This window comes from Neoarius graeffei, chromosome 27, assembly GCF_027579695.1.
Source record: "Neoarius graeffei isolate fNeoGra1 chromosome 27, fNeoGra1.pri, whole genome shotgun sequence".
NCBI lineage: Eukaryota > Metazoa > Chordata > Actinopteri > Siluriformes > Ariidae > Neoarius > Neoarius graeffei.
The window spans coordinates 33,398,485-33,424,908 of record NC_083595.1 but is presented as its reverse complement, the minus strand read 5'-3'; the positions used below and the strand labels follow the sequence as shown (position 1 = coordinate 33,424,908).

The window sequence follows — 26,424 nt, the reverse complement described above, 5'->3', positions numbered from 1 at the left end:
TAGCTCACAGATTAGAAACCAGACGAGTTAGCTCCAATAAAGATGTTAAGGTACTGTAATAGACCCCTTCGCAGTAAACGTCATTCATACGTAAGCGGAAATTGCGCGCGCAGCCTGGACCCAAAAAAGACTCAGAAATGCCTAGTTGTTGTGTTTTCGGGTGTCAGAATCGTAGCAGTGATGGGGTTAAAATGTTCAGAATTCTAGCAGGCTCTCACCCATTCCAAAAAAATCGCCGACGTCTATGGCTACAAGCCATCAAACATGTAGACTGGGATGAAAGCACTATCAAAAATGCAGCGCCCACTTTATCACAGGTAAGATCAGGCTATTTATTAAATCTTTCTTTTTTATTCTTTCTAGTCTTCGTTTATTTATGTAGCAAAATACTTTGGTAACATTTGTCTGATTAGCTGGGTCATAGTTACACAATGTAATGAATATTGTTAGCATGTTAACTTAGCTTTGCATGCAATTTTGTTTGTAGGAGAGCTCTCGCTTGACTCAAGCAGTCCAGATTTTGTGCCATCATTATTTGTGTATGCCGAAAATCACAATTTTAAAGCAAGGATGGAAAGGTAAAATTGTGTGCCCTCACTCTAAATGCCAACTTACGCTGACTGCGCTAACCTAGCTCCCGCCCCGTTCAGTTTCATTTCTGCTCTCTGCCTCTCGCTTTTTACGCAGCTCTGATTTCTCTTAGCTGCACTCTTTACACTATCATTCCTTTCATGCCATCACCTCCTGCAAATTGCTGTTTAGTGTTGGTATTTGCTGTTGTAGCTAAAGCCACATTGCCATCACATCACTGGCATAATTTGATTAAAACAATTTCAGTGTAAAACACGTTCTGTACATGCCCGCACATAACATAATCATATGCGTCTAAAGACTTGTAGGCACGAAGTTTTTCGTGGGTGTACACTGAAGTCTTGTCAGTAAGGTACGAGTATATATCTGGCCATTGTATACCAGGGAACTTACTAACATCGTCCGTCCACTCTTTAATTAAATACGGATCCGGTAGGCGATGTCCACTTGTTAGAGTTAACTTATTTATGTAGCATTCTCGATCTTGTAACGACAATTGTTTTGCATAATCTGACAGCTCATAATGCCGGTCTATGGGCAGCGCCATTGTTTCTGGGTCCAGGCTGCGCGCGCATCCTGGCAACGGTCGGTTTGTTTACAAACATGCGAAGGGGTCTATATCAGTAGTATTACATTGCTTACGCATCTTGCAGTCAATTTTTAAAGGACAACCGAAGGCAAATTTTTTATTATCAAAATTCTATTTATCTCATTTTATTAAATATAGGAATGCATTTTTGATCGCTATTTTGTCACTGCTATAGCAAGTTATGAGTGTTTGAATTATGCTATGTAATATATCAGTCCATATGTCAAAGCAATGGCTGTAAACGAGATTCGTTGAGACCTGTGCGAGACATCGTAGGACGGAAGTAAAACGTACAGTGGAAATCAAAGCGACCAACATCTGCCAACATTGTCAAAAGACGCGCGCGCTCTCTTTCGAATGCTGACGTAATCAAACCGGAAGTTTTGTTTGTTTTGACAGCAATCAGGAAAGTTTGAAAAATAGTAGGCAGTAATTGTCATTTAAACTTGTTTTTGTGCAATATTTCGTTCGGAAAACAGTTTTCAAAATGGCGGCACTGACACCTGGCTGACACTTCACGTTTCGAGGTCATGCACAAGTCTCGTGAAGATCGCGCGGATAAGCGACGCCTGCCGTGGACCAAACGAACTAAATTCAACATGGCTAAAAACCGAATAGGCCGATAAGTATAATATTTAATTGCAATTAGTTTCCAATATGAGTCACGATATAAGGTTACTAAAACCGAAAATGTAATTGAATAACACGTTAATTAAGAAATAAAGCAAGTTTAAAAATGACTTCCGTTCCCCTTTAAGTCATGCTCACATCAATTCTCTGTAAAACACTACAACAGCATAGTCTCTGCAGCAGTCTGTCAGACCTTCTGCTGACTGATTTGAGGATTACGCATGGACTTTGGTCTAAGCATTTACGTGGATGTATACAGCTTAAATCCTTCCTAACTTCCAAACACTCAACCACAGAGGACAAACCCAGTCACACAACTCTGACTGCACTCAATCAACTCCAGGCAAGATGAGGCCATTGGTCATTCAGGGCTTTACAACACACTGAGCACCAAATGAATTGTAGCAAGATCAATAACGATACACTTGTGGGTGTGGGGGGGAACGGTTCCATCAAGCATCCTTGGTTAGCAAACCGAAATATTGTGTTTCCTGAAAATGTTTTTGATGTACGTTGATGATACGACTTGTTTTGGATCTCCTCAGGTTCTCCTCCACGTCACAATATTGTTTCATGGTCTCCACTGGCAACCTGTAGCAGTCTGCATCACATTTAAAGCCAACAAAGACAAGAACGGACCGACCTGAAGGTATTTATTACACCCTGATCTGCACTACACTCCCTCTGAGCCTCGAGTACAGCTCGATTTGACCCGCCATCCTTCAAAGTACAAGAAATACAAACTTCCGGATGTCTCTGTCCTGACAGCAAGGTGGTGGAATGAACTCCTGTGGGTGTCAAAAACAGCTGAGTCACTGACTATCTTCGAATGAAGTCTAAAGACCTACTTCTTTGCCAACACTTACATAATCACTATTTAAAAAATATATATTTTGTCCTGTTTTTGTTGTTGTACCAACTCCTCGCATTATCTCCTCACTAATAGGGCTTGAGCATAATAGCATTATTATTAGATCCTGACCTATTTGTACTAGCATGAGGATTTATAAAGCACTTCTGTACATCACTCTGCTCTGTAGAAGGATGTCTGCTAAACGCTATACATGTAAATTATATTATTTGCCATATTACACACCTCGACAGGTTAAATCTACCATCCTAAATGGTCCTAAAGGAGTTAACCCTCCCTTAAAGGAACAGTCCACCGTACTTCCATAATGAAATATGCTCTTATCTGAATTGAGACGAGCTGCTCCGTACCTCTCCGAGCTTTGCGCGACCTCCCAGTCAGTCAGACGCAGTCAGACGCACTGTCACTCCTGTTAGCAATGTAGCTAGGCTCAGCATGGCCAATGGTATTTTTTGGGGCTGTAGTTAGATGCGACCAAACTCTTCCACGTTTTTCCTGTTTACATAGGTTTATATGACCAGTGATATGAAACAAGTTCAGTTACACAAATTGAAACGTAGTGATTTTCTATGCTATGGAAAGTCCGCACTATAATGACAGGCGTACTAACACCTTTTGCGCGCTTCGGCAGCGCATTGATATCTGAGCTCCGTATCAATGCGCTGCCGAAGCGCGCAGAAGGTGTTAGTACGCCTGTCATTATAGTGCGGACTTTCCATAGCATAGAAAATCACTACGTTTCAATTTGTGTAACTGAACTTGTTTCATATCACTGGTCATATAAACCTATGTAAACAGGAAAAACGTGGAAGAGTTTGGTCGCATCTAACTACAGCCCCAAAAAATACCATTGGCCATGCTAAGCCTAGCTACATTGCTAACAGGAGTGACAGCGCGTCTGACTGCGTCTGACTGACTGGGAGGTCGCGCAAAGCTCGGAGAGGTACGGAGCAGCTCGTCTCAATTCAGATAAGAGCATATTTCATTATGGAAGTACGGTGGACTGCTCCTTTAAAGGCCCTATATAAAACCTGATAACAGGGAATGTCTCTTTCAGATGTCGAACCCAAAAGAAAAATAGAACGAGCCCTTGATATAAAAAAATATACAGTCAGCAAAAAAAAAAAGTGTTTTGCACAGGACTTATTTTTTTTAAATACAATTATATTTAATCAAATCATGTAAATACTGTTAGAGTTGTATGATGTGAAATAGATCTAAAAGCCTAGAGGGTTCCTCGCTAGGTGAACCCTTAATGATAATCGTGCGTTAAACTCTATTACGGTGTTTCCACATTGGATGAGGTTCAAAGCAGCACTCTGGTAGAAAAAAACCCCAAAAAACCCTTAGTTACCCTAAGCACCTTTGAGGAAAGCTGAAATGATATGGCAAAAGATACTGCATTTTAATAACGAAAACTAATTAACATGAAATTTGTCACAGTTAAAAATGGCTTATAGTAATGTGAAAATATCTAACTGGTTATTTTGGTTACAAAAAAAATAAAAACAATTTCTCTGAGAAACTGATGACATCCCCAATCCCCATTGTAAGGAATAAAGCATGACAGGAAGTGCTGTTATAGGAAACTAATCAGCGACAGGCTGATGATGCATCATACTTTGTTATAATTATGTTTATTATATGGCATGAGCTACTTTCGGTAAAATCGTGCACTCTGATTGGTTCCTTGGCGGGCAGTATGCCCGTGAGCAATTACGGACTTTCTTTCCAAGGCCTAGGCTTTCAATGTTGCAAAAAACAAACAAAAACAAAAACAAAACAACAAAAAAAGATTCATTGGAAATCAAAACTGAATCAAAAGTGACTGAAACACAAAAGACAAACAAGAGTCGCCAAGTTATTCAAGAAATGAGCAACGAAGAGCATTCAGAAACCGCTAACTGCTAACAGAAATTCAGTTTTGAAACCGCTAGCCGTTTATTCTGCATGCGTGACTCAACTATGTTACAAATATGACGTGACTGAAAGCCTCATTATAATGACCGTCTATTTTAATCTTAGAAATAAAAAAGCCATATAATAAACTCCATATTAACCTCGCTTGCTCGGTCTTTACGGAAAAATATCAGACCTCGTCTTTTTGTATGGCTCGGTCTATACTGTCAAGACCTCGGTCTGATATTTTCCCATAAAGACCTCGTGCTCAGTTCCTAAGTATTGATTAATTTTCTGAAATGTTCATGAAAGCAGTTAGTTCCTGTCACTTGTGTTACAGCAGCTGTAAACAGTGATTCCCTCACCAGGCTTTCATTTTACCTCTCTTGAAGTTAATAAGACAAAAGTGCCATTCGTAACTTTCCCAAGAAACCACAAAGCTCTCGGTTCTGAAGACTTTCCCATGTCAAAAAACTTTACGGCTTGACCACAGTGGCACTGGAGACTCCTTCTATAAACACTATAAACGTCTCCTCATAGAAAACTTCACCACAGCAACAATTACACACATTGTAATTGTATGTAACACATATGTGTTTATGTCAAGCATCCACCATGCACAACCCTTTGTAACTTGTTACTACAGAAACAATGACGTATTAGAACGAATGTGTTAATATACAGTGGTGCTTGAAAGTTTGTGAACGCTTTAGAATTTTCTCCATTTCTGCATAAATATGATCTAAAACATCATCATATTTTCACACAAGTCCTAAAAGTAGATAAAGAGAACCCAGTTAAACAAATGAGACAAAAATATTATACTTGGTCATTTATTTATTGAGGGAAATTATCCAATATTACATATCTGTGAGTGGCAAAAGTATGTGAACCTCTCGGATTAGCAGTTAATTTGAAGGTAAAATTAGAGTCAGGTGTTTTCAATCAATGGGGTGACAATCAGGTGTGAGTGGGCACGCTGTTTTATTTAAAGAACAGGGATCTATCAAAGTCTGATCTTCACAATACATGTTTGTGGAAGTGTATCATGGCACGAACAAAGGAGATTTCTGAGGACCTCAGAAAAAGCGTTGTTGATGCTCATCAGGCTGGAAAAGGTTACAAAACCATCTCGAAAGAGTTTGGACCCTACCAATCCACAGTCAGACAGATTGTGTACAAATGGAGGAAATTCAAGACCATTGTTACCCTCCCCAGGAGTGGTCGACCAACAAAGATCACTCCAAGAGCAAGGCGTGTAATAGTTGGTGAGGTCACAAAGGACCCCAGGGTAACTTCTAAGCAACTGAAGGCCTCTCTCACATTGGCTAATGTTAATGTTCATGAGTCCACCATCAGGAGAACACTGAACAACAATGGTGTACATGGCAGGGTTGCAAGGAGAAAGTCGCTGCTCTCCAAAAAGAACATTGCTGCTCGTCTGCAGTTTGCTAAAGATCACACGGACAAGCCAGAAGGCTATTGGAAAAATGTTTTGTGGATGGATGAGACCTAAATAGAACTTTTTGGTTTAAATGAGAAGCGTTATGTTTGGAGAAAGGAAAACACTGCATTCCAGCATAAGAACCTTATCCCACCTGTGAAACATGGTGGTAGCAGTATCATGGTTTGGGCCTGTTTTGTTGCATCTGGGCCAGGACGGCTTGCCATCATTGATGGAACAATGAATTCTGAATTATACCAGCCAATTCTAAAGGAAACTGTCAGGACATCTGTCCATGAACTGAATCTCAAGAGAAGGTGGGTCATGCAGCAAGACAACGACCCTAACCACACAAGTCGTTCTACCAAAGAATGGTTAAAGAAGAATAAAGTTAATGTGTTGGAATGGCCAAGTCAAAGTCCTGACCTTAATCCAATCGAAATGTTGTGGAAGGACCTGAAGCGAGCAGTTCATGTAAGGAAATTCACCAACATCCCAGAGTTGAAGCTGTTCTGTACGGAGGAATGGGCTAAAATTCCTCCAAGCCGGTGTGCAGGACTGATCAACAGTTACCGGAAACGTTTAGTTGCAGTGATTGCTGCACAAGGGGGTCACACCAGATACTGACAGCAAAGATTCACATACTTTTGCCACTCACAGATATGTAATATTGGATAATTTTCCTCAATAAATAAATGACCAAGTATAATATTTTTGTCTCATTTGTTTAACTGGGTTCTCTTTATCTACTTTTAGGACTTGTGTGAAAATCTGATGTTGTTTTAGGTCATATTTATGCAGAAATATAGAAAATTCTAAAGGGTTTACAAACTTTCAAGCACCACTGTAAACCTTGAAGTTGTCACTACTGTCACTACCAGCTGCTGCTAAAGAAAATGAATCAACACATTCAATCAGTATAATATTGGGCAACATAACACTGTGGTACATTTGACACAATAAGCTTTTCATGTCAGCACTACAACCAACCAACTTCTTTCTTACTCACAGTAACACGTTAACACATTGGCAGTGTTTCCCCACCATTATATTGTTCTAATTATTGTTCTAAAATAAATGTGAAGACTTAAACATGACTCCTTTAACCGTTTGCTCAGGTCCAAATGTTCTGGAATAGGAGCCGCAGGGAGGGGTCCTGCAGGTGACCATCCTCATCCAGTGCACCCCCCCTCCAAACCAGTTAATTTAGGAGAAACACTGACTGCACACTGAAATCTATTTCTGTACCAAATTCTATTTATTGTGATATGCATCATGTGAAGCAATCATTCTTTCTTTCTTTCATCTTCAGTAATAGTTTTATCCTGGTCAGGGTCACGGTGGATCTAGAGCCTGTCCGAGGGTACGAGATGGGAATACACTCAGGATATGATGCCAGTCTATTGTAGGGTACCATGCACACACACACACACACACACACACACACACACATGCAGGGCTAATTTGTATATGTGCATGAAAAATACGATACAAATGCATGCATAACAGGAATGAAGACAAACACCAAGACAAGACGGCATAGTCTACAACTGAAAAAGAACGCTGTCAAGAGCAACAAAAGACTGTATTTCTTCAGCAACCGAGTGGTCTGTTGGTGGAACAACCTGCCTGAGACAGTTGTTACAACGGCAAATGTTAATCAATTTATAGTCGCCAATCCACCTACTGCCATGTTTTGCTGGGGTTTTTTTTTTTGGGGGGGGGGGGGGGGGGTAATTAGAGGAAACCCAAAAAACCCCATTCAGACAGACGTAAAAATCTCCAAAGACCCCGTGAAAACCCCCAGGATCGAACCAGAAACCATGGAGGTGTGAGGTGGCGATGCAACATGTCCTGAGCAGCTTTTAAACTTAACACACCAAGTAAAATTAAAGCTACAGCACAAGAATGCTAAAAAATAAATAAATAAATAAATAAATAAAAATTATTTTAAAAAGTGGGGTGGCACGGTGGTGTAGTCTTTAGCACTGTCGCCTCACAGCAAGAAGGTCCTGGGTTCGAGCCTAGTGGCCGACGAGGGCCTTTCTGTGCGGAGTTTGCATGTTCTCCCCGTGTCCGCGTGGGTTTCCTCCGGGTGCTCCGGTTTCCCCCACAGTCCAAAGACATGCAGGTTAGGTTAACTGGTGACTCTAAATCAGGGGTGGGCAATTATTTTTTCCATGGGGCCACATGAGAAACAGAAAATTTTGGGGAGGGCCGGACCAAAAGGCTGAACTAAATTCTGCGTAATATTAATTGTATTTCTTTATATAAAGCAGTAAATAACATTGTTTTTACAAGCTGCTAAGACTGGTAAGAGTATGGAAAAAACGAGGTTGCCTTACAAAAAAAACGGTCATTTATTCAATCAAATTTCCCAAAACAATGGTTAACAAAATGTGAACGTTTGTACCATTTTTTTTCAGTCACATTCACCCCAAAACACAATAAAGACATCACAATATTGTCTTTCTACTCCAAATATCAAGCAAGATACATCATATTATAATAATGATGCCGTGTCGATTCGGTGTAGGTATCAGATCTACAGATCGGCTTGGGCTCTGGCGCTTGCTGGTGACGTCACACTATGTGATTGGCTGGACCGTTTGAAGGATGACGTACAAGTTTGTGGTTGGTCTGGACAAATTACGGAAGTAGTTATCGCGGGATTAGGTTTCGTGGGATTTCATGTCATGTTCATGTCGCGCGCATTGCGTTTTTGTTGAACACAACTTCAAAATAAAAGCAATGCACATTCAGTCATTGCATGAGATAAAATTAGAAAATACGTTTATTTTGTAATTTCTAATTAACCTTATGCGGGCCGGTCAGAATGAACCAAAGGGCCGGATGCGGCCCGCGGGCCATAAAATGCCCAGGTCTGCTCTAAATTGACCGTAGATGTGAATGTGAGTGTGAATGGTTGTGTGTCAGCCCTGCGATGATCTGGCGACTTGTCCAGGGTGTACCCTGCCTCTCGCCCATAGTTAGCACTGTCGCCTCACAGCAAGAAGGTCCTGGGTTCGAGCCTAGTGGCCGACGAGGGCCTTTCTGTGCTGAGTTTGCATGTTCTCCCCGTGTCTGTGTGGGTTTCCTCCCACAGTCCAAAGACATGCAGGTTAGGTTAACTGGTGGCTCTAAGTTGACCGTAGGTGTGAATGTGAGTGTGAACGGTTGTGTGTCATCCCTGCGATGATCTGGCGACTTGTCCAGGGTGTACCCATATTCAGCTGGGATAGGATCCAGCTTGCCTACGACCCTGTAGAACAGGATAAAGCGGCTACAGATAATGGATGGATGGATGAATAAAAAAGTCCCTTTTTCAGTTTGAAATGCTTCGATTTTGACGTTCCAGGTGACCAGTAGGGGGCGCGCTGTTACGCAGAGCATCATGAAGAAGCGCTGTTTCGAGACACCAGATGTGTCCAAGCGCAGGACGCGCACACACACACGCACACACCATTCAGTCCATACCGTTTAATCTCAAATCACATTTGATCCCAGTGCCAGCTGCAGTCGCGTGTGGCGCAAAATCCGGACTGAACGCTTTAACCGGCGGGAATAATCTGCAGAACAGACAGCTGAAGTGACAACTGCACAGAGCAACTTTAATAAACGTCTCGTAGTGGAGACAAGTGAATGTCAGAGCCATGCAACTGAGTGCAAAAGTGTGCGAGAAATTACAGATCTGTCCAAACTGTCTAACTGTAGTGTCACTGTGCGGGATGAGACGCAGCCCAGCCGGTGCGTGATGCTGAGGATGAGCATCAGTTCAGCGCGTGCAGAGGGTACCTAACACACACACACACACACACACACAGAGAGAGAGAGAGAGAGAGACGCACAAAAGCGCACGGACCTGTCTGTCCTTTGCCCAGTGTCTTCTCCAGCCGGTACGGTCCCACGTAGGAGGCGTGCTGAGCGCAGCTCTCTTTCCCCGATAAAGAGGACATTTTGGCTTTAGAGTGAAAAAGGAGCGATGCTTCAGCGATCAGCTGCGAGTCCGCTATGTGCGGCTTTCTCAAGGCCAGTAGGAGCAACTCCTTCCCCGCCCAGCTCTCTCTCTTTCTCTCTCTCTCTCTCACTCTCTCTATCTCTATCTACCTGCAGATGGCGCAAGAGAGCAAAGACGCACTTAAGGGTTGCCAGATTACCAGTTTGCATTTTCATGACTCATGCCTTGTAGTGTTCCATTTATTTTGAAACTACTGATTATGGATGGGGGGGTGGCACAGTGGTGTAGTGGTTAGCGCTGTCGCCTCACAGCAAGAAGGTCCGGGTTCGAGCCCCGTAGCCGGCGAGGGCTTTTCTGTGCGGAGTTTGCATGTTGTCCCCGTGTCCGCGTGGGTTTCCTCCGGGTGCGCCGGTTTCCCCCACAGTCCAAAGACATGCAGGTTAGGTTAACTGGTGACTCTAAACTCACACTTTTATTTACCACCATAAGTTGTAAAATGAATAGAAAATATAGCCAAGACATTTTTCTGGCCATTTTGAGCATTTAATCGACCCCACAAATGTGATGCTCCAGAAACTCAATCTGCTCAAAGGAAGGTCAGTTTTATAGCTTCTCTAAAGAGCTAAACTGTTTTCAGCTGTGCTAACATGATTGTACAAGGGTTTTCTAATCATCCATTAGCCTTCTGAGGCAATGAGCAAACACATTGTACCATTAGAACACTGGAGTGAGAGTTGCTGGAAATGGGCCTCTATACACCTATGGAGATATTGTACCAAAAACCAGACATTTGCAGCTAGAATAGTCATTTACCACATTAGCAATGTATAGAGTGGATTTCTGATTAGTTTAAAGTGATCTTCATTGAAAAGAACAGTGCTTTTCTTTCAAAAATAAGGACATTTCAAAGTGACCCCAAACTTTTGAACGGTAGTGTATGTGTCAGCCCTGTGATGACCTGGCGACTTGTCCAGGGTGTACCCCGCCTTTCGCCCGTAGTCAGCTGGGATAGAACAGGATAAAGCAGCTAGAGGTAATGAGATGAGATGAGATGATTATGGATGGGGGGTGGCACTGTCGCCTCACAGCAAGACGGTCTTGGGTTCGAGCTCAGCGGCCGGCAAGGGCCTTTCTGTGTGGAGTTTGTATGTTCCTCCCGTGTCTGCGTGGGTTTTCTCCGGGTGCTCTGGCTTCCCAGACATGCAGATTAGGTTAATTGGTGACTCTAAATTGACCGTAGGTGTGAATGTGAATGGTTGTTTGTCTCTGTGTCAGCCCTGCGATGACCTGATGACTTGTCCAGGGTGTACCCCACCTCTCGCCCATAGTCAGCTGGGATAGGCTCCAGCTTGCCTGTGACACTGTAGAACAGGATAAGCGGCTAGAGATAATGGACGGATGGATGATTATGGATGGGTGGTACGGTGGTGTAGTGGTCCTCCCCATGTCTGTATGGGTTTCCAATGGGTGCTCCGGTTTCCCCCACAGTCCAAAGACATCCATCCGTCCATACATTATCTGTAGTCGATTATCCTGTGCAGGGTCATGGGCAAGCTGGAGCCTATCCCAGCTGACTACGGGCGAGAGGCGGGGTACACCCTGGACAAGTCGCTAGGTTATCACAGGGCTGATACATAGAGACAAACAACCATTCACTCTCACATTCACACCTACGGTCAATTTAGAGCCACCAATTAGCCTAACCTGCATGTCTTTGGACTGTGGGGGAAACTGGAGCACCCGGAGGAAACCCATGCAGACATGGAGACAACATGCAAACTCCACACAGAAAGGCCTCCTTCGGCCACCAGGTTTGAACCCAGAACCTTTTTGCTGTGAGGCAACAGTGCTAACCACTACACCACTGTGCCACCATCCAATTGATCAATTTTGGAGAGGGATTGGCTCTGCCAAGTTTAAAATACCCTAGACACACCAATGATGGATGGTTAAAATGTCTTCAGTGGTGCCCCTACGGCCCTTGCTGGCTATGGGACGAAGAAGATGATGTATATGGATACCTGTAAAATGACACCTGTATGGACACCTGACCATCACAGCCATACCATACGTGGCTCTTCACCAAACTGTTCCCACAAACTAGGAAGCTATATACTTTTGTATGCTGGAGCATTACAATTTCCCTTCACTGCCCAAACGTGTTCCAGCATGACAATGCCCTTGGCACAAAGTGAGGTCCATGAAGCTATGGTTCTCCAAGGTCAGAGTGGAAGAACTGGAGTGTCCCATACAGAGTCCTGAACTCTACAACACTAGACACATTTGGGATGAACTGGAACGCTGACTGCACCCCAGGCCTCCTCATCGGACCTCAGTGCCTGACCTCATTAATGGTCTGGTTGCAAAATGGACACATCTTCACAACTAAGCTTGAACATATAGTAAAGCCTTCCCAGAAGAATGGAGATCATTATAACAGCAAAGTAAGACTAAATCTGGAATGGGACATTCAACAAGTACATTTGGGTGTAATGGGAAGGAGTCCACAAATTTTTGGCCAAATAGCATATTTTTGCTGTTTTATTTGTCATATTATTTTTTGTTAATTGATGAAACCATTGAGATCATCATGTTATTTTTATATAGCATTTGATTTAGAAGCACAGTGATGGGCTTGTATCATGAAGACCAAATTAATTAATCAAATAAATAAGCAAATAATTATTCAAATAAAAAAAATAATAAAAAAAAATAGTGTTTTGAATCCACCACCCTGGCAACCCTGCAAACACATAAAGCTCAGCCTGGTTCTAATCCCATTACTGAAATCCATATCCATATCAGAAATCTATCTCTCCTGTCACGGGTTTAATTTTTTTTCTGATTTCATATATTACTGTATATGTTAGTGATAGAGCTTGAAAATTGATTTCCTTTCTGGCACAGAAGAAATCACAAACCAAAGTATAAACTAAAATGCAATGCGGTGCCTTGCATAAGTATTCAACCCCATGGAACTTCTCTGCGTTTTGTAGTGTTATAATCTGGAACTGAAATGGACTTAATTGGGATTATAATGTAGGTCATGAATCTATAGAAAATAGCCCATAATTCTGAAGGTGCTGGAGAAATCCACAATCATAGTCTGGTTTTATGAAAGCGTGGCCAAAAGAAAGCCAATGCTGAAAAAAAGCAAATGAAATCCCAATGATGTTTTCCAAAATGCATATTGGAGACCCAGCAAAGATGTAGGAAAAATGGTCTGGTCTGATGAATCCAAAATTGAATTGTTTGGCTGAAATCCAACACTGTTCATCACCCTGAGAACACAATTCCCACAGAGAAGCATGGTGGTGGTATCATGTGTGTTGTTCCCATTTGAATGGAGTATCTATGCAGAGTTTTTAGGAACCATCAACCGCTTCTGGGATAAAGGCTGTCCCATTTGAATAGTGGCTGTCCTCTGGGGTTCTCAAGAGTAAACCTGGAAGACCAAGCTTTCACTCCAATTAAGAAGTGAAGGCCTATGTTTACAAAGTGAGGGTAAATTGTTTGTGTCCTTCATAGCTAATAGTCCTATTCATGTTCATAATTGTGTTTATAGATCACCAGAAGTTGCTTCATAATATCCCACATTACCAAACTAGCTTATTTGTCAATTATAGCTTTTTTGGTTCATCATCATTGGTCGAGCGATCTCAGATAAACTTGACCCGTCCAATGCCATCCATCATGATCCATCATCATTGCTGGGAGATTGGCTGGTTTGCACCCAGTGTCTGAACAGAGTTGATCAATATATGTTGTCGCAGGACAACCCACACGAAGATGGCCATGTCGAGGGGTCCAAAGAAGCAATTCACTAGCAAGTTCTTGTTTTGTTCTGAATTGCAATCTGCACTCTCTCAGGGTCTCTGATATGGGGGTAAATCTCCATATAGCTGAGCTTTGGTGGGGTGGTCACGCCATGAGATGTTTAATATGGCTCGCAGCATGCATGTGTATGTTCCATCAAGATTTGACTCAAGTGATTTTGTTAAATTCCAGGTTGTGGCACTGTGCATCAATACGGATTCAACGGATGCTCTGAAGAAGCTACGTTTTAGGTGGTTGGGGAGATTGGATTTCCACACACACAGGATTCGTTTTGTGGAGGGCAGTCCAGGCTTTAGCAATACGCATGCTGAGGTCTTTTTTTTACTGGATGCTATTTCACTGCCAAGGCAACAGAAAGATTCAACATGTTCAATGGATTCACCTCCTAGGGTTTGCATTGAGCCTTATTGGTTGAAACATATGTATTTCATTTTTGAGGTACTGACATATAGACCAACATCTTGGGCAGCGGTTTCTAGTTGGTAGCGTTGGCGATGATATCTGCCGAGAGGGCTAAATCGTCAGCATAATCTACATCAGTAAATGTTTTTGCTAGAAATCTGCGTGATTGTCTTCTGGTGAGTGTGAAACCTAAGCTATTGTGTTTGTCTATGGATGTTCTCAATACATAATCTAAGGTGATGACGAAGAGGAAAGGAGCTAAGGTGTCTCCTTGTAGCATGCCAGCTTGTTTGTTGAAAAAATCGGTATCCCCATCTGGTAATCTTACAAGTGATTTTGTATTCTTATAGAGCATCACGATGGCTGCAACAGTTTCAGATGGAATACCATATGCTCTTAATATTTTCTCCATTTTGCCTCTATGGATGGAGTCGAAGGCTTTGGTGAAATCTATGAAAACTAATACAGCTGGAAGATCTTTTGCTCTAACACCTTCTATGATTCTTCTGACAGTGAGAATCTGGCCAGTGGTTGATCTGCTTTTCCTGAAGCCATTTTGGTTATGATGGCTTTTTTGGTAAGCTTTGTCAAATGTGCTGGAAGTTATGGCATATCGTGACACTAAATAGTGTCTGAACACAATCCCTGCCTTGGATCGTTTCAGTTCAAATTCTGCCCAATGAACAGGTACCTCTGAAAAATGTGGCTATTAAAGCAGCTGCTGTCAGAATAAAATGTAGCTCTAGTGGTTCTTGGCTTGATAATCTGACACATGGACAGTCAGATGCTACCAGGAGCATCTGGATCTGTTTCAAAACCACATTCCAAAGTAACACTTCAGAGCTGCTATGCTCTTTTGAAGTTACTGGGAACATCTGTTCAGGTTGGAGCTCATGGTTCTACACTGTCCCTTTCTCTCTTTCAGTTTCTTGTCTAAGCAAAGCTGTGATCTAGACAAGCATACTGTCCGATTGTTTTATTTAAAGGTGTTAGACGGGCACTGTGTGGACGACTGTGGTGCTGTTAAAGAATTTTGAACGTGTTCTGGAAACTGTCGACTCAACAGATGATTCCATTAATGAAGGAGTATTACTGACTTGGCACATCTTCACCACTGGAGTGTTCCAAAATGTCCATATGAGAGGACACTCATGATACATCCACACGACAACGGCAACGAGATTTTTTTTTTAAATATCGCGTCCACATGGGCAACGGATCAGTAAAATTTCAGGTACATATGGCAACGCAACGCTTGCTGAAAACGATGCAATACACATGCCACACCACTACGTGCGCTGTAAGACGGTCCCATCGGAGACACCAGAACAATAGAAGAAGTAGACGCATGCGCATAAACCCCTTCTTCTGTAGCATCAGCCACATAAAGTTTAGATTATTAATCAGTAGCATAAAACGAAAGACTCGGAAAAAGGAATGAATGGGGGTAGATGGAAGCCGGTACGCCAACATTCTGATATCCTCCAGAATTCTTTAATGGTCTGGAATAAATTGAATGCTACACGTTGATGGATTACTTTGTTCTTCTATGCCCTTTTTGAGGAATGTATTGTCGGACTTAAACCAACATCTGAAGAGGTGAGATCGCTCCTTTTTTTTTCCTATGTTTGCTGGCAGGATTGTTTTTGTTTTTGGAAAGCGCACGGGCGGTGCGCGGTTTGGTACTGCTTCCACAGTGTTTGGACTAAAGACTCTGCCCTAAGGGCTATTCTCTCTCTCTCTCTCTCTCTCTCTCACTTTGCACCATTACACAATAAATATTCACAGTGAAAATATTTTGTAAGCGCGTTTCATGAACCAAGTTATAGGATTTGTTGACAACTCGCATCGAGTTCATTACACTTCTACCTGGCGTGAAGCACTGACAGTCATGTGGTTGTGACATCATCGTAAACAAATCCGTTCTACTCATCCAGACGACTTCGTAACGGCGCCGTTGCCAGATTTTTTCACTCTGGAACCCGTTCTCAAAAGATTTCGTTTTGGGGCACCCAAAACGCCGGTGCCGTGTGGACGCCAGGCCGAAACGATAAACAATTTTATCAGATTCACCTGAATCCGTTGCCGTGTGGACAGGGCCTAAGTCAGGGTTCAAAACGGAGTCACTATTTTCTGACTCCCCAGGCACACCTACAAACATGCGCACTCCGTGACTTCTCAAAGGGTGGTGTGTCAGTATTTGTAATTTGACCTTTTAGTTACAAGTAAATTCTTGATTATTTACATCTCTATTGTCCGTGACATTTTATCTATTGTTTCAGCTCTAAAATACACAACTCCAGTGCAATCAACCATGAAGTTCTTTTATGTGAAATGTGTCACTCTAGTTACTCATAGAGGAGAACTCAAAAACCCATCTTCCACTGCCAAACAAACCACACTGAAGTCTGTGGAATAACTTCATGGCTTTTTGATCATGAAATTATTATAATTTGGACAATCTTATTCCATTGTAAAATGCAATTAGGACATACGGAATAATTAAAATGATGAAGTGGGGAATGAGTGATTGGAAAGAAAGACTAAAAAAAGAGAGGCTTTGATTACATTATTGGCTGTTTACTGCCTTAATGTTTGATGTAACTAAGAGAAAAGTGCAGACAAATGATAATAATTAGAGCCACATTCACTGGATATGAGTAATTGCATGCTCTGATTGGCTACTCTACTACTAGGATATCAGCTCATATACCGTCAGTAGAGAAAAACAAAATGGCAGCGCGTGTTGCTGAACCAACCAAGGATGAAATAAAAACTCTACTCAAAAACAAAACCACAAAACATACAAAAAAAGCAACAAAATATGGAATGAAAGTGTTTCATGGTAAGAACATATCTTTTTTTATTTTTCAAGAATTATTATCATAGCATTTTTCACAAATTGCTAGTCATTTCGCTAGTTTGTTTACATTCTTCGTCTTTAAGCATTAAAAATTGTTGAATTTTTTTTAGACTTGTTCAAAAGCTCAAAGAAATTTGAAAACTACACAACTGAAATGTCCAAGTAAGAATTAAATGAATGTCTAAAGCTATTCTATACCTTGGCACAACAACAAGATTGCACTTTCTACAAAAAAAACAACACCAAAATCAAATTGTACAGCCATCAATAGGTTTTTAATAAGTCCGCCGAAGTGGAAATGATTTTGCTGGACATTTTATATAAAGTTTTTATTTATCAAATTTGCAAAAAATGAAAATAAAAATGCTCTGTTTCTCAAAATCCAGTGAATGTGGATAGAATAAAACAATTATTCCACTCAATCTCGTCGTACATGACTATCAGCTCATGTCCAACTCGATTTTGTGGAATAACTGTTAAGTATAGACCCCTTCGCAGTAAACGTCATTCATACGTAAGAGGAAATTGCGCGCGCAGCCTGGACCCAAAAAAGACTCAGCGACGATAGAGACGAGAAGAAATATTTGGAAGAAATGCCTAGTTGTTCTGTTGTCGGGTGTCAGAATCGTAGCAGTGATGGGGTTAAAATGTACAGAATTCCAGCAGGATCTCACCCATTCCAAAAAATTCGCCGACGTCTATGGCTACAAGCCATCAAACATGTAGACTGGGATGAAAGCACTATCAAAAACGCGCGGGTTTGCAGCACCCACTTCATCACAGGTAAGATCAGGCTATTTATTAAATCTTTCTTTTTTATTCTTTCTAGTCTTCGTTTATTGATGTAGCAAAATACTTTGGTAACGTTTGTCTGATTAGCTGGGTCATAGTTACACAATGTAATGAATATTGTTAGCATGTTAACTTAGCTTTGCATGCAATTTTGTTTGTAGGAGAGGTCTCGCTTGACTCAAGCAGTCCAGATTTTGTGCCATCATTATTTGTGTATGCCGAAAATCACAATTTTAAAGCAAGGATGGAAAGGTAAAATTGTGTGCCCTCACTCTAAATGCCAACTTATGCTGACTGCGCTAACCTAGCTCCCGCCCCGTTCAGTTTCATTTCTGCTCTCTGCCTCTCGCTTTTTACGCAGCTCTGATTTCTCTTCGCTGCACTCTTTACACTATCATTCCTTTCATGCCGTTACCTCCTGCAAATTGCTGTTTAGTGTTGGTATTTGCTGTTGTAGCTAAAGCCACATTGCCATCACATCACTGGCATAATTTGATTAAAACAAAATGAATATGAATGTCCCATTGTTAATCAAGTTGTAGTCTCGCTGTAACCAGAATGTTGATGGCAGGCTACTTTTGTAAATTGTTTTTTTTTTTTTTTTTGAGTTTGACATTTTTTGTAAATAGTACATATGACTGCCTTCAGGTATCAGAGGAAAACTTACTAACATCGTCCGTCCACTCTTTAATTAAATGCGGATCCGGTAGGCGATGTCCACTTGTTAGAGTTAACTTATTTATGTAGCATTCTCGATCGTGTAACGACAATTGTTTTGCATAATCTGACAGCTCATAATGCCGGTCTATGGGCAGCGCCATTGTTTCTGAGTCCAGGCTGCGTGCGCATCCTGGCAACGGTCGGTTTGTTTACAAACATGCGAAGGGGTCTATATGCTTATACAAAGTGATCTATATGATAGGTAATCTGATAAAATGGGCAATAAATGTAGATGAGTATGCAAGCTAACAAACTAATTAAACCTAATAAAGTGTACATATGAATTAAGGCTGTTTCTTTTACTTTAAATTCTTAATAATCATAAATATGACAAAATATCATTCTACTCTTATGTTTCGGTTGTTTTCCGAAGGCATTTGTAGTAAATAAATGACCTATTGAGGGAATTTTACTAAAATTAATCAAAATTAAGAATTTAAGAGAGAACGAAATGTTCTCTCGTTGGCTATCAGTTCATGTACGAATTTATTTCGTGGAATAATTGTTAATTATTTTTTTCACGGTCTGGTTTCCATCAAATCCTGCGCTCTGATTGGCTGGTGAGCGGGTCCATATCCTACGATACGGACCCCAGTTACGGACCTCTGGCGACTCGCTCGTTCACAACAACAACAAACATAGTAGCAATTTTTGTCAACATTTATTTTCGCATTTCTCAGGAGAATAGCATTAATTTTACATCATGGATAGTGATAATGACAGTGTTCACAGCGAAAGCGAGTTTTACTACCCTGAGGAAGAAGAAATAAAAGAAAACATTTCAGGAGAAAGCTAAAAACCTGTAACTGTTGCTGACGCCAAGCAAAAACATGGCTGAATCCTGAATGACTCCTATTTGTATAAATAGGGGCAAAATGTAGTTTATTCCTGCCATGGAAGTGCACTTGTATACTGAGGAGGAAGCCATCTGTATTACAGCCGTAAATGAGGATTCAAAATGGCAGCTCGGCTCGGTTTTCCCTTTTGGGCGCTCTCATTTTCTGTTAGAATTTGGTAAAGAAAAAAATAAATATTTACCAGCTTAAGGTCGGTCCGTATGGTGAAATACCGTGATCTCAGCCTTGAATACTGACCTCGGCCCAGAGGACTTCGCTCAGTACTTTCAAGACCTCAGTCACGGTATTTCACGATACGGACCTCCCAGCTGCAGCTGGTAAATAACATATATATATATATATATATATATATATATATATATATCTTACAGTACATTTCCAATGACTTAAATATTTGGGGGTCCTGTGTACATGACTATATTGCGTTGAAAGATATAACGTGAATTTTATGATGTACATAATATCTCTGATGTAAACATGAAAAGGAATGATGGGACTGATCCTGTTGTGTATGGACACATAAGTAAGAAATCGAACAATGGGGCATGTTGTTATAGAGAAATAACCAATACTGGATCAGTATGATAAAGTATGTTCCAAAGTCTTTTATTCCTCTTAAACCACAGCAGTTTGTCAAAAATGATTGTTTATTCATTCGTTTTCTGTACCGCTTATCCATTGCAGGTTGCAGGGAAGCTGGTGCCAATCCCAGCTGACACTGGGCGAGAAGCAGGGTAGACACTGGACGGTCTGTCTGTGAAGGTTCTCAGTCATCCAGGTCGTCGTAAACTGTAGGTGCTAAAGAAGGCAACTGGACTTGCTTGAAATCCTCCTTCAAGGATTTCAAGCGAGTCCAGTTGCCTTCTTTAGCACCTATGGTTTACACTGGACAGTCCATCGCAGGGCCAACACAGAGACAAACAACCATTCACACCTGCGGACAATTCAGAGTAGCCAAACTGTCAGAAATAAGGGTACAGTAGGAGTCCATTTCTGTCCCCCAAGGTACAGTCTATACTAATGTACCCCCTAGGGCTCATTATTGGACCTCAAGGTAACTACGTGTACCTTTTTAGGGCCAAAAATGTACATATATGTCCCCAGTCAGTATATAAAGGGTACAAATAAGTACCCTAGAGGATACTGCCCCAGTAACAAGCCACTGTACTTCTAAAGGTGCAATACGGTACTTTATTTTCTGAGAGTGCACATGACCTAATCCACATGTCTTTTGGAGTGCAGGAGGAAACCAAAGCACTCAGAGGAAATCTACACAGGCATGAGGAGAACATGCAAACTCCCAGTCGAGCACAGGACTCGAACCCAGAACCTTCTTGCTGTGAAGCAACAGTGCTAACCACTGCATCAATCATTTTAAAAATTTTCTAAAAATAATACATCTTATGTTTTATCCATTTATGGTTGTATCTAATGTTGTGCAGGTTGTGATGTTACAGAGAAACCAACTTGGAAAGCACAAAGTTTTCCATGGTGGAAAATTTACTGACTCTTACAAAGCACTCATACTGAAGATTCCTTCTATAAATATTCTAAAAATGAAATATCTCCCTCCAGTAAGCTTCACTATATCAACAATTATAGATTTCCCTTTGTTATATAATGATTTTTTGTAACCCGTCTGTTATGAGCCTTAGATTATATGGAGCATCATATAATCCCTGTGTTAACTGTTGCCATAGAAACAACCAACATCTAGTCAATACCTTCTGGCCAATCAAAATTGAGAATTCAACAGTGCTGTGGTATAAATCTGTTTAACTGTGACCAAAAATATCTAAAGTCATAGCTAACAGACTAACATGCATAGAGAGCAGGCTTGTAGTACTCGAGTCCAGGACTCGTGCCCTAATTTTAAGGACTCGTGACTTGACTTGGACTTAAGCACTGAAGACTTGGACTCGGACTCGTGCATTAACTGCATTCGGACTCGTAAACTGGAGACGAGGACTCTGATTTTTTCTTTATTTTTTGTAACATGCCATAATAATTTGGCATAAGATATTTATATCTACATTAATTTTTATACTAATTTTGTGCAAGAGATGCACATTCACCTGTTCATACATCATGTTCAGGAACAAACTAACATTAATGCCGCTAAAATGCCTGGAGAGACGCCCCTAGGATTGTCCGCTTTGCTTATACAGACTTCTCGTGCAGTGGGAAAAAATGCACTGCCATGTGTTCCATATGTAGAAGAACTATCGAGGAGACGACGGGGACAACCTCGAACTTCAATCATCATTTGCCAAGACTCCACCCAGAGAAGGAAGTGACATGCTATGTTCATTGCTCTGTTGATAGCGGGGCTTGCTTGCTGACCGATGAACTAGCTAGTGTTAACCCTCTCTCATGTTATTTGCCCTGTTGATAGTGGGCAGGGCTTGCTGAGCGATGAACAAGCTTTTTATCTGTAGCCTATTAACTAAAATGGGGCAGTCGAGCAGGAACGTTCGTCCAACACAGTAGCAGAGACGCTTTCACATAAAGGCAGCAACAGCCACCGTCAAATGGTGCGGTTGGAGTCTTGTTCTCGGACTCGACCCGAAATTTTCTTTAATGATTCGGACTTGACTCGGCTTTGAACACTGGGGACTCGAGACTGGACTCGGACTCGAGGTTTAGTGACTCGACTACAACACTGATAGACAGATACTTACAAGAGTACTTGCTGAGCAGCATAAAGATGCACCTTTAAAGGTTTCTATACAAATGAATAGCCTACTTTGATCAAGTCCCAAGAAAACTGTATAAAAAATGCTTCAGAAAATGGAAGTTTATGTATTTATCTGTAGATCTGTGACTAAGTGGACTATCATCAGCACTCGGTTCCTATGCAACTAGTGGAGTTTATTTTAAACTTGAACAGCACTAACAGGCACAAGGGATCTTGTATACATTAGCTTTCTTTCCTATGTCAGATACATTTCACATCAAATGATCAAAGTGAATTAGCAATAGCAGATCATATAAACCACAAGAGATGCTCGAGCGAGTGTATTTAATCATCAGCTCTGTTTGTGTTCGGTGTCATCTGATGATGGATGTAACGACAGAAGGAAAAACCCCATTCATGTTAAGTGAGTACTTAACGTGAATGGGATTTTTCCTTCTGTCATGTGGACCCATCTGACTTTGGTTCCACTTCTGCTTCTGATCTATAACAGGAACATCTACAGTACACTGTCATTTAACAGTTATTCCACAGAATCGAGTTGTACATGAGCCAATAGCTCATTTTCAAATGTTTTGGTTTGTTTTCTAATAGTTTACTTTTTGTTTCTCCTTGAATGCACACAAGCATGCATTAGCTTGATGTTTTTCCCCAAAGAGCATTATATATCTCAAATCTTTATCTACTATTATTACTGAAGTACACTGTAGATACTTGCCAGATTCTTTGGTATGCAATGCAGGAATTGTGCTCACCCTGTAATTGGATGTGTGAAAATAAAATATTTAACAGTTATTCCATGAAAGCCCTGTGATGACCTGGCGACTTGTCCAGGGTGTACCCCGCCTTTCGCCCGTAGTCAGCTGGGATAGGCTCCAGCTTGCCTGCGACCCTATAGAAGGATAAAGTGGCTAGAGATAATGAGATGAGATGAGTTATTCCATGAAATCAAGTCGTACATGAGCTGATAGCTGACGAGGCACGTAGCATCGAGTTGGCTATAAGCCATGTACAACGAGATTGAGTGGAATAACTGTTTTATTCTATCCACATTCACTGGATTTTGAGAAACAGAGCATTTTTATTTTAATTTTTTGCAAATTCGATAAGTAAAAACTTTATACAAAACGTCCAACAAAATCATTTCCGCTTAGAATGTAAACAAACCAGCGAAATGACAGGAACAACTTGTGAAAAATGCTATAATAATAATTCTTGAAAAATAAATAAAGATATGTTCTTACCATCAAATACTTTAGTTCTTTTTTTTTGTATTTTTTTGGGTTTTGTTTTCGAGTAGTTTTTTTATTTCGTCCTCGGTTGGTTCGGCAACACACCCCGCCATTTTGTTTTTCTCTGCTCATGGGATATGAGCTGATAGCCTAGTAGTAGTGTAGCCAATCAGAGCACGTGATAGCTCATATCCAGTGAATGTGGATAAAATAAATATATATTATACTTATTTACAAAAAAAACATGACTTGCTTCATGAAAAATCTTGTATGTCAACAAATATTCATTCACAAATTCTTATGAGCGCTTGAGTGTGAACGTATCTTTGATTCCATATTTGTAACTGTTCAAGTAGATGGAAGGAAGCCATTGGTATTAATAAAGCGTGTGTGTGTGTGTGTGTGTGTGTGTGTGTGTGAGGGAGAGAGAGAGATTATGTATAGCTAAAAAAAGCTAACCTGACAGTATTTCTTAAAACCTTTTGTAAATGTATAAATAACCATGATCTTCACAGTTGGTGTTACCAAGATATTTACAAAAAAATTACCTCTTTGAATAAAACTAAGGCAAGACCCTTTGTCTTTAGGAAAACATGTTACTTTTTCAGTTCTTTAAAGTAAGTGATTCAGAGTATGCGCATTATGTCACCTCAAAAATGTAATTCATCTTCCTCCATCCATTGCCGCTTATCCTGTGCAGGATTGCAGGCAAGCTGGAGCCTATCCCAGCTGACTACGGGCGAAAGGTGGGGTACACCCTGGACAAGTCGCCAGGTCATCACAGGGCTGACACATAGACACAGACAACCATTCACACTCACATTCACACCTACGGTCAATTTAGAGTCACAAATTAGCCTAACCTGCATGTCTTTGGACTGTGGGGGAAACCGGAGCACCCGGAGGAAACATACGCAGACACGGGGAGAACATGCAAACTCCACACAGAAAGGCCCCCGTCGGCCACTGGGCCCGAACCCAGAACCTTCTTGCTGTGAGGCGACAGTGCTAACCACTACACCACCATGCCGCCCACTCATCTTTAGTCAAAGCTTTATCCTCGTCCAGAATGTGGTGGATTCAAAACCTTTTGTGAGGTATGAATACACCGTCAATGGGACACCAATCCATCTCAAAACAACATGCGCACACTGATTCACACATTCATTCACAAAGGCAAATTTAGAATAGACAGTTCATCTGTAGGCATGTTTTTGGAGCTGGGGAGGTAATCAGAGTATATAAAGGAAACCTACACAGCTGTGGGGAGAAAAAGCAAAACTCTACAGAGGAAGTGAGGCAGCAATGTTACACACTCCACCACCCTGCTACCATGCTGTCTTCCTCAAAAATATGTCAAATGCCAATAAGCTACAGTGCCCATCATGAGCCCTTCATGATTATATTAAAGGTTATATAAAAAATTTCTCATTTTTTCAGTGCGAGATGAAGCGACTTCACCAAAAGGTGGATTTTTTTTTCCTTACCCTAAAATCTTTAAAAGGGGTGCCAATGATCATGGAAGACACTGTATTAACCTGTGGGGTGAGCTGAAGAAGAGAGAGCACAAGAGAGGGCCGAGGACCCTGGATGATCTTGAGAGACTGTGTAAAGAGGAATGGGCTCAGATGCCCTGCTCTGTGTCTCCAACCTTATCAAATGTTATAGGAGACTCAGTGCTGTTTTACTGCCAAAGGGAGGTTGTACAAAGTATTAACCCTTGAATGGTGTTTGGGTCTGTGGGACCCGTTTTCCATCCATCCATTATCTGTAGCCGCTTATCCTGTCCTACAGGGTTGCAGGCAAGCTGGAGCCTATCCCAGCTGACTACGGGTGAGAGGCGGGGTACACCCTGGACAAGTCACCAGGTCATCGCAGGGCTGACACATAGACACACAACCATTCACACTCACATTCACACCTACGGTCAATTTAGAGCCACCAATTAGCCTAACCTGCATGTCTTTGGACTGTGGGGGAAACCGGAGCACCTGGAGGAAACCCACGTGGACACGGGGAGAACATGCAAACTCCGCACAGAAAGGTCCTCGTCAGCCACTGGGCTCGAACCCAGGATCTTCTTGCTGTGCGGCGACAGCGCTAACCACTACACCACCATGCCGTGCCACCCAGGACCTGTTTTCATTTTTTATCAAAGGAACAATGATACGATTAATTATTTTTTCAAACTCAGACTCATTGGCCTTGGCTCATTTTCTGTGAAGAACATATATCAGAACACATTTTTGATGACCACACACTGTAACACTCACACACACATTTATATTACATACAGGATGTTCGGGTCCACTGGACCCGGGGCTAATAAAAGTGTGCCCCTTCACTCTGTCCTCCTCCTGTCTGGGCCTGCTGTTATTGTGTGTGTGTGTGTTTTGTGTTTCTGCCCCTGCCATTCAAGCACTGACACCTGTCTGCTCTCACATTCCTGCACATTTTACCCTGTGTCTTGCGGGAACCAAGACAGAGTTTCCCATAAATTGGGGGCAGGACGCAATAAATATACAGTTAGGTCCATATATATTTGGACACTGACACAAATTTTGTTTTTTTACCTGTTTACTGGCCCTGTGATGATCTGGCGACTTGTCCAGGGTGTACCCCGCCTTTTGCCCGTAGTCAGCTGGGATAGGCTCCAGCTTGCCTGCGACCCTGTAGAACAGGATAAAGCAGCTAGAGATAACGAGATGAGATATTCAAGTTATAGTTATATAATGGACATGGACATAAAGTCCAGACTTTCAGATTTCATTTGAGGGTATCCACATTAAAATTGGATGAAGGGTTTAGGAGTTTCAGCTCCTTAACATGTGCCACCCTGTTTTTAAAGGGACCAAAAGTAATTGGACAATTGACTCAAAGGCTATTTCATGGGCAGGTGTGGGCAATTCCTTCGTTATGTCATTCTCAATTAAGCAGATAAAAGGCCTGGAGTTGATTTGAGGTGTGGTGCTTGCATTTGGAAGATTTTGCTGTGAAGAAAACATGCAGTCAAAGGAGCTCTCCACGCAGGTGAAACAAGCCAT

General features: G+C 41.5%; 1 protein-coding gene across 1 annotated transcript in view; it reads right to left on the bottom strand.

Annotated features, from left to right (window-relative positions):
- brsk2b (BR serine/threonine kinase 2b) overlaps positions 1–9,980 on the bottom strand; it is a 421,778-nt gene extending 411,798 nt beyond the window's left edge. Inside the window, exon 1 of the mRNA XM_060911874.1 lies at positions 9,887–9,980. Within this exon, the coding sequence (XP_060767857.1) occupies positions 9,887–9,980 (94 nt within the window). The remainder of the gene's footprint in view (positions 1–9,886) is intronic.
- Between the last annotated feature and the right edge of the window lie 16,444 nt (positions 9,981–26,424).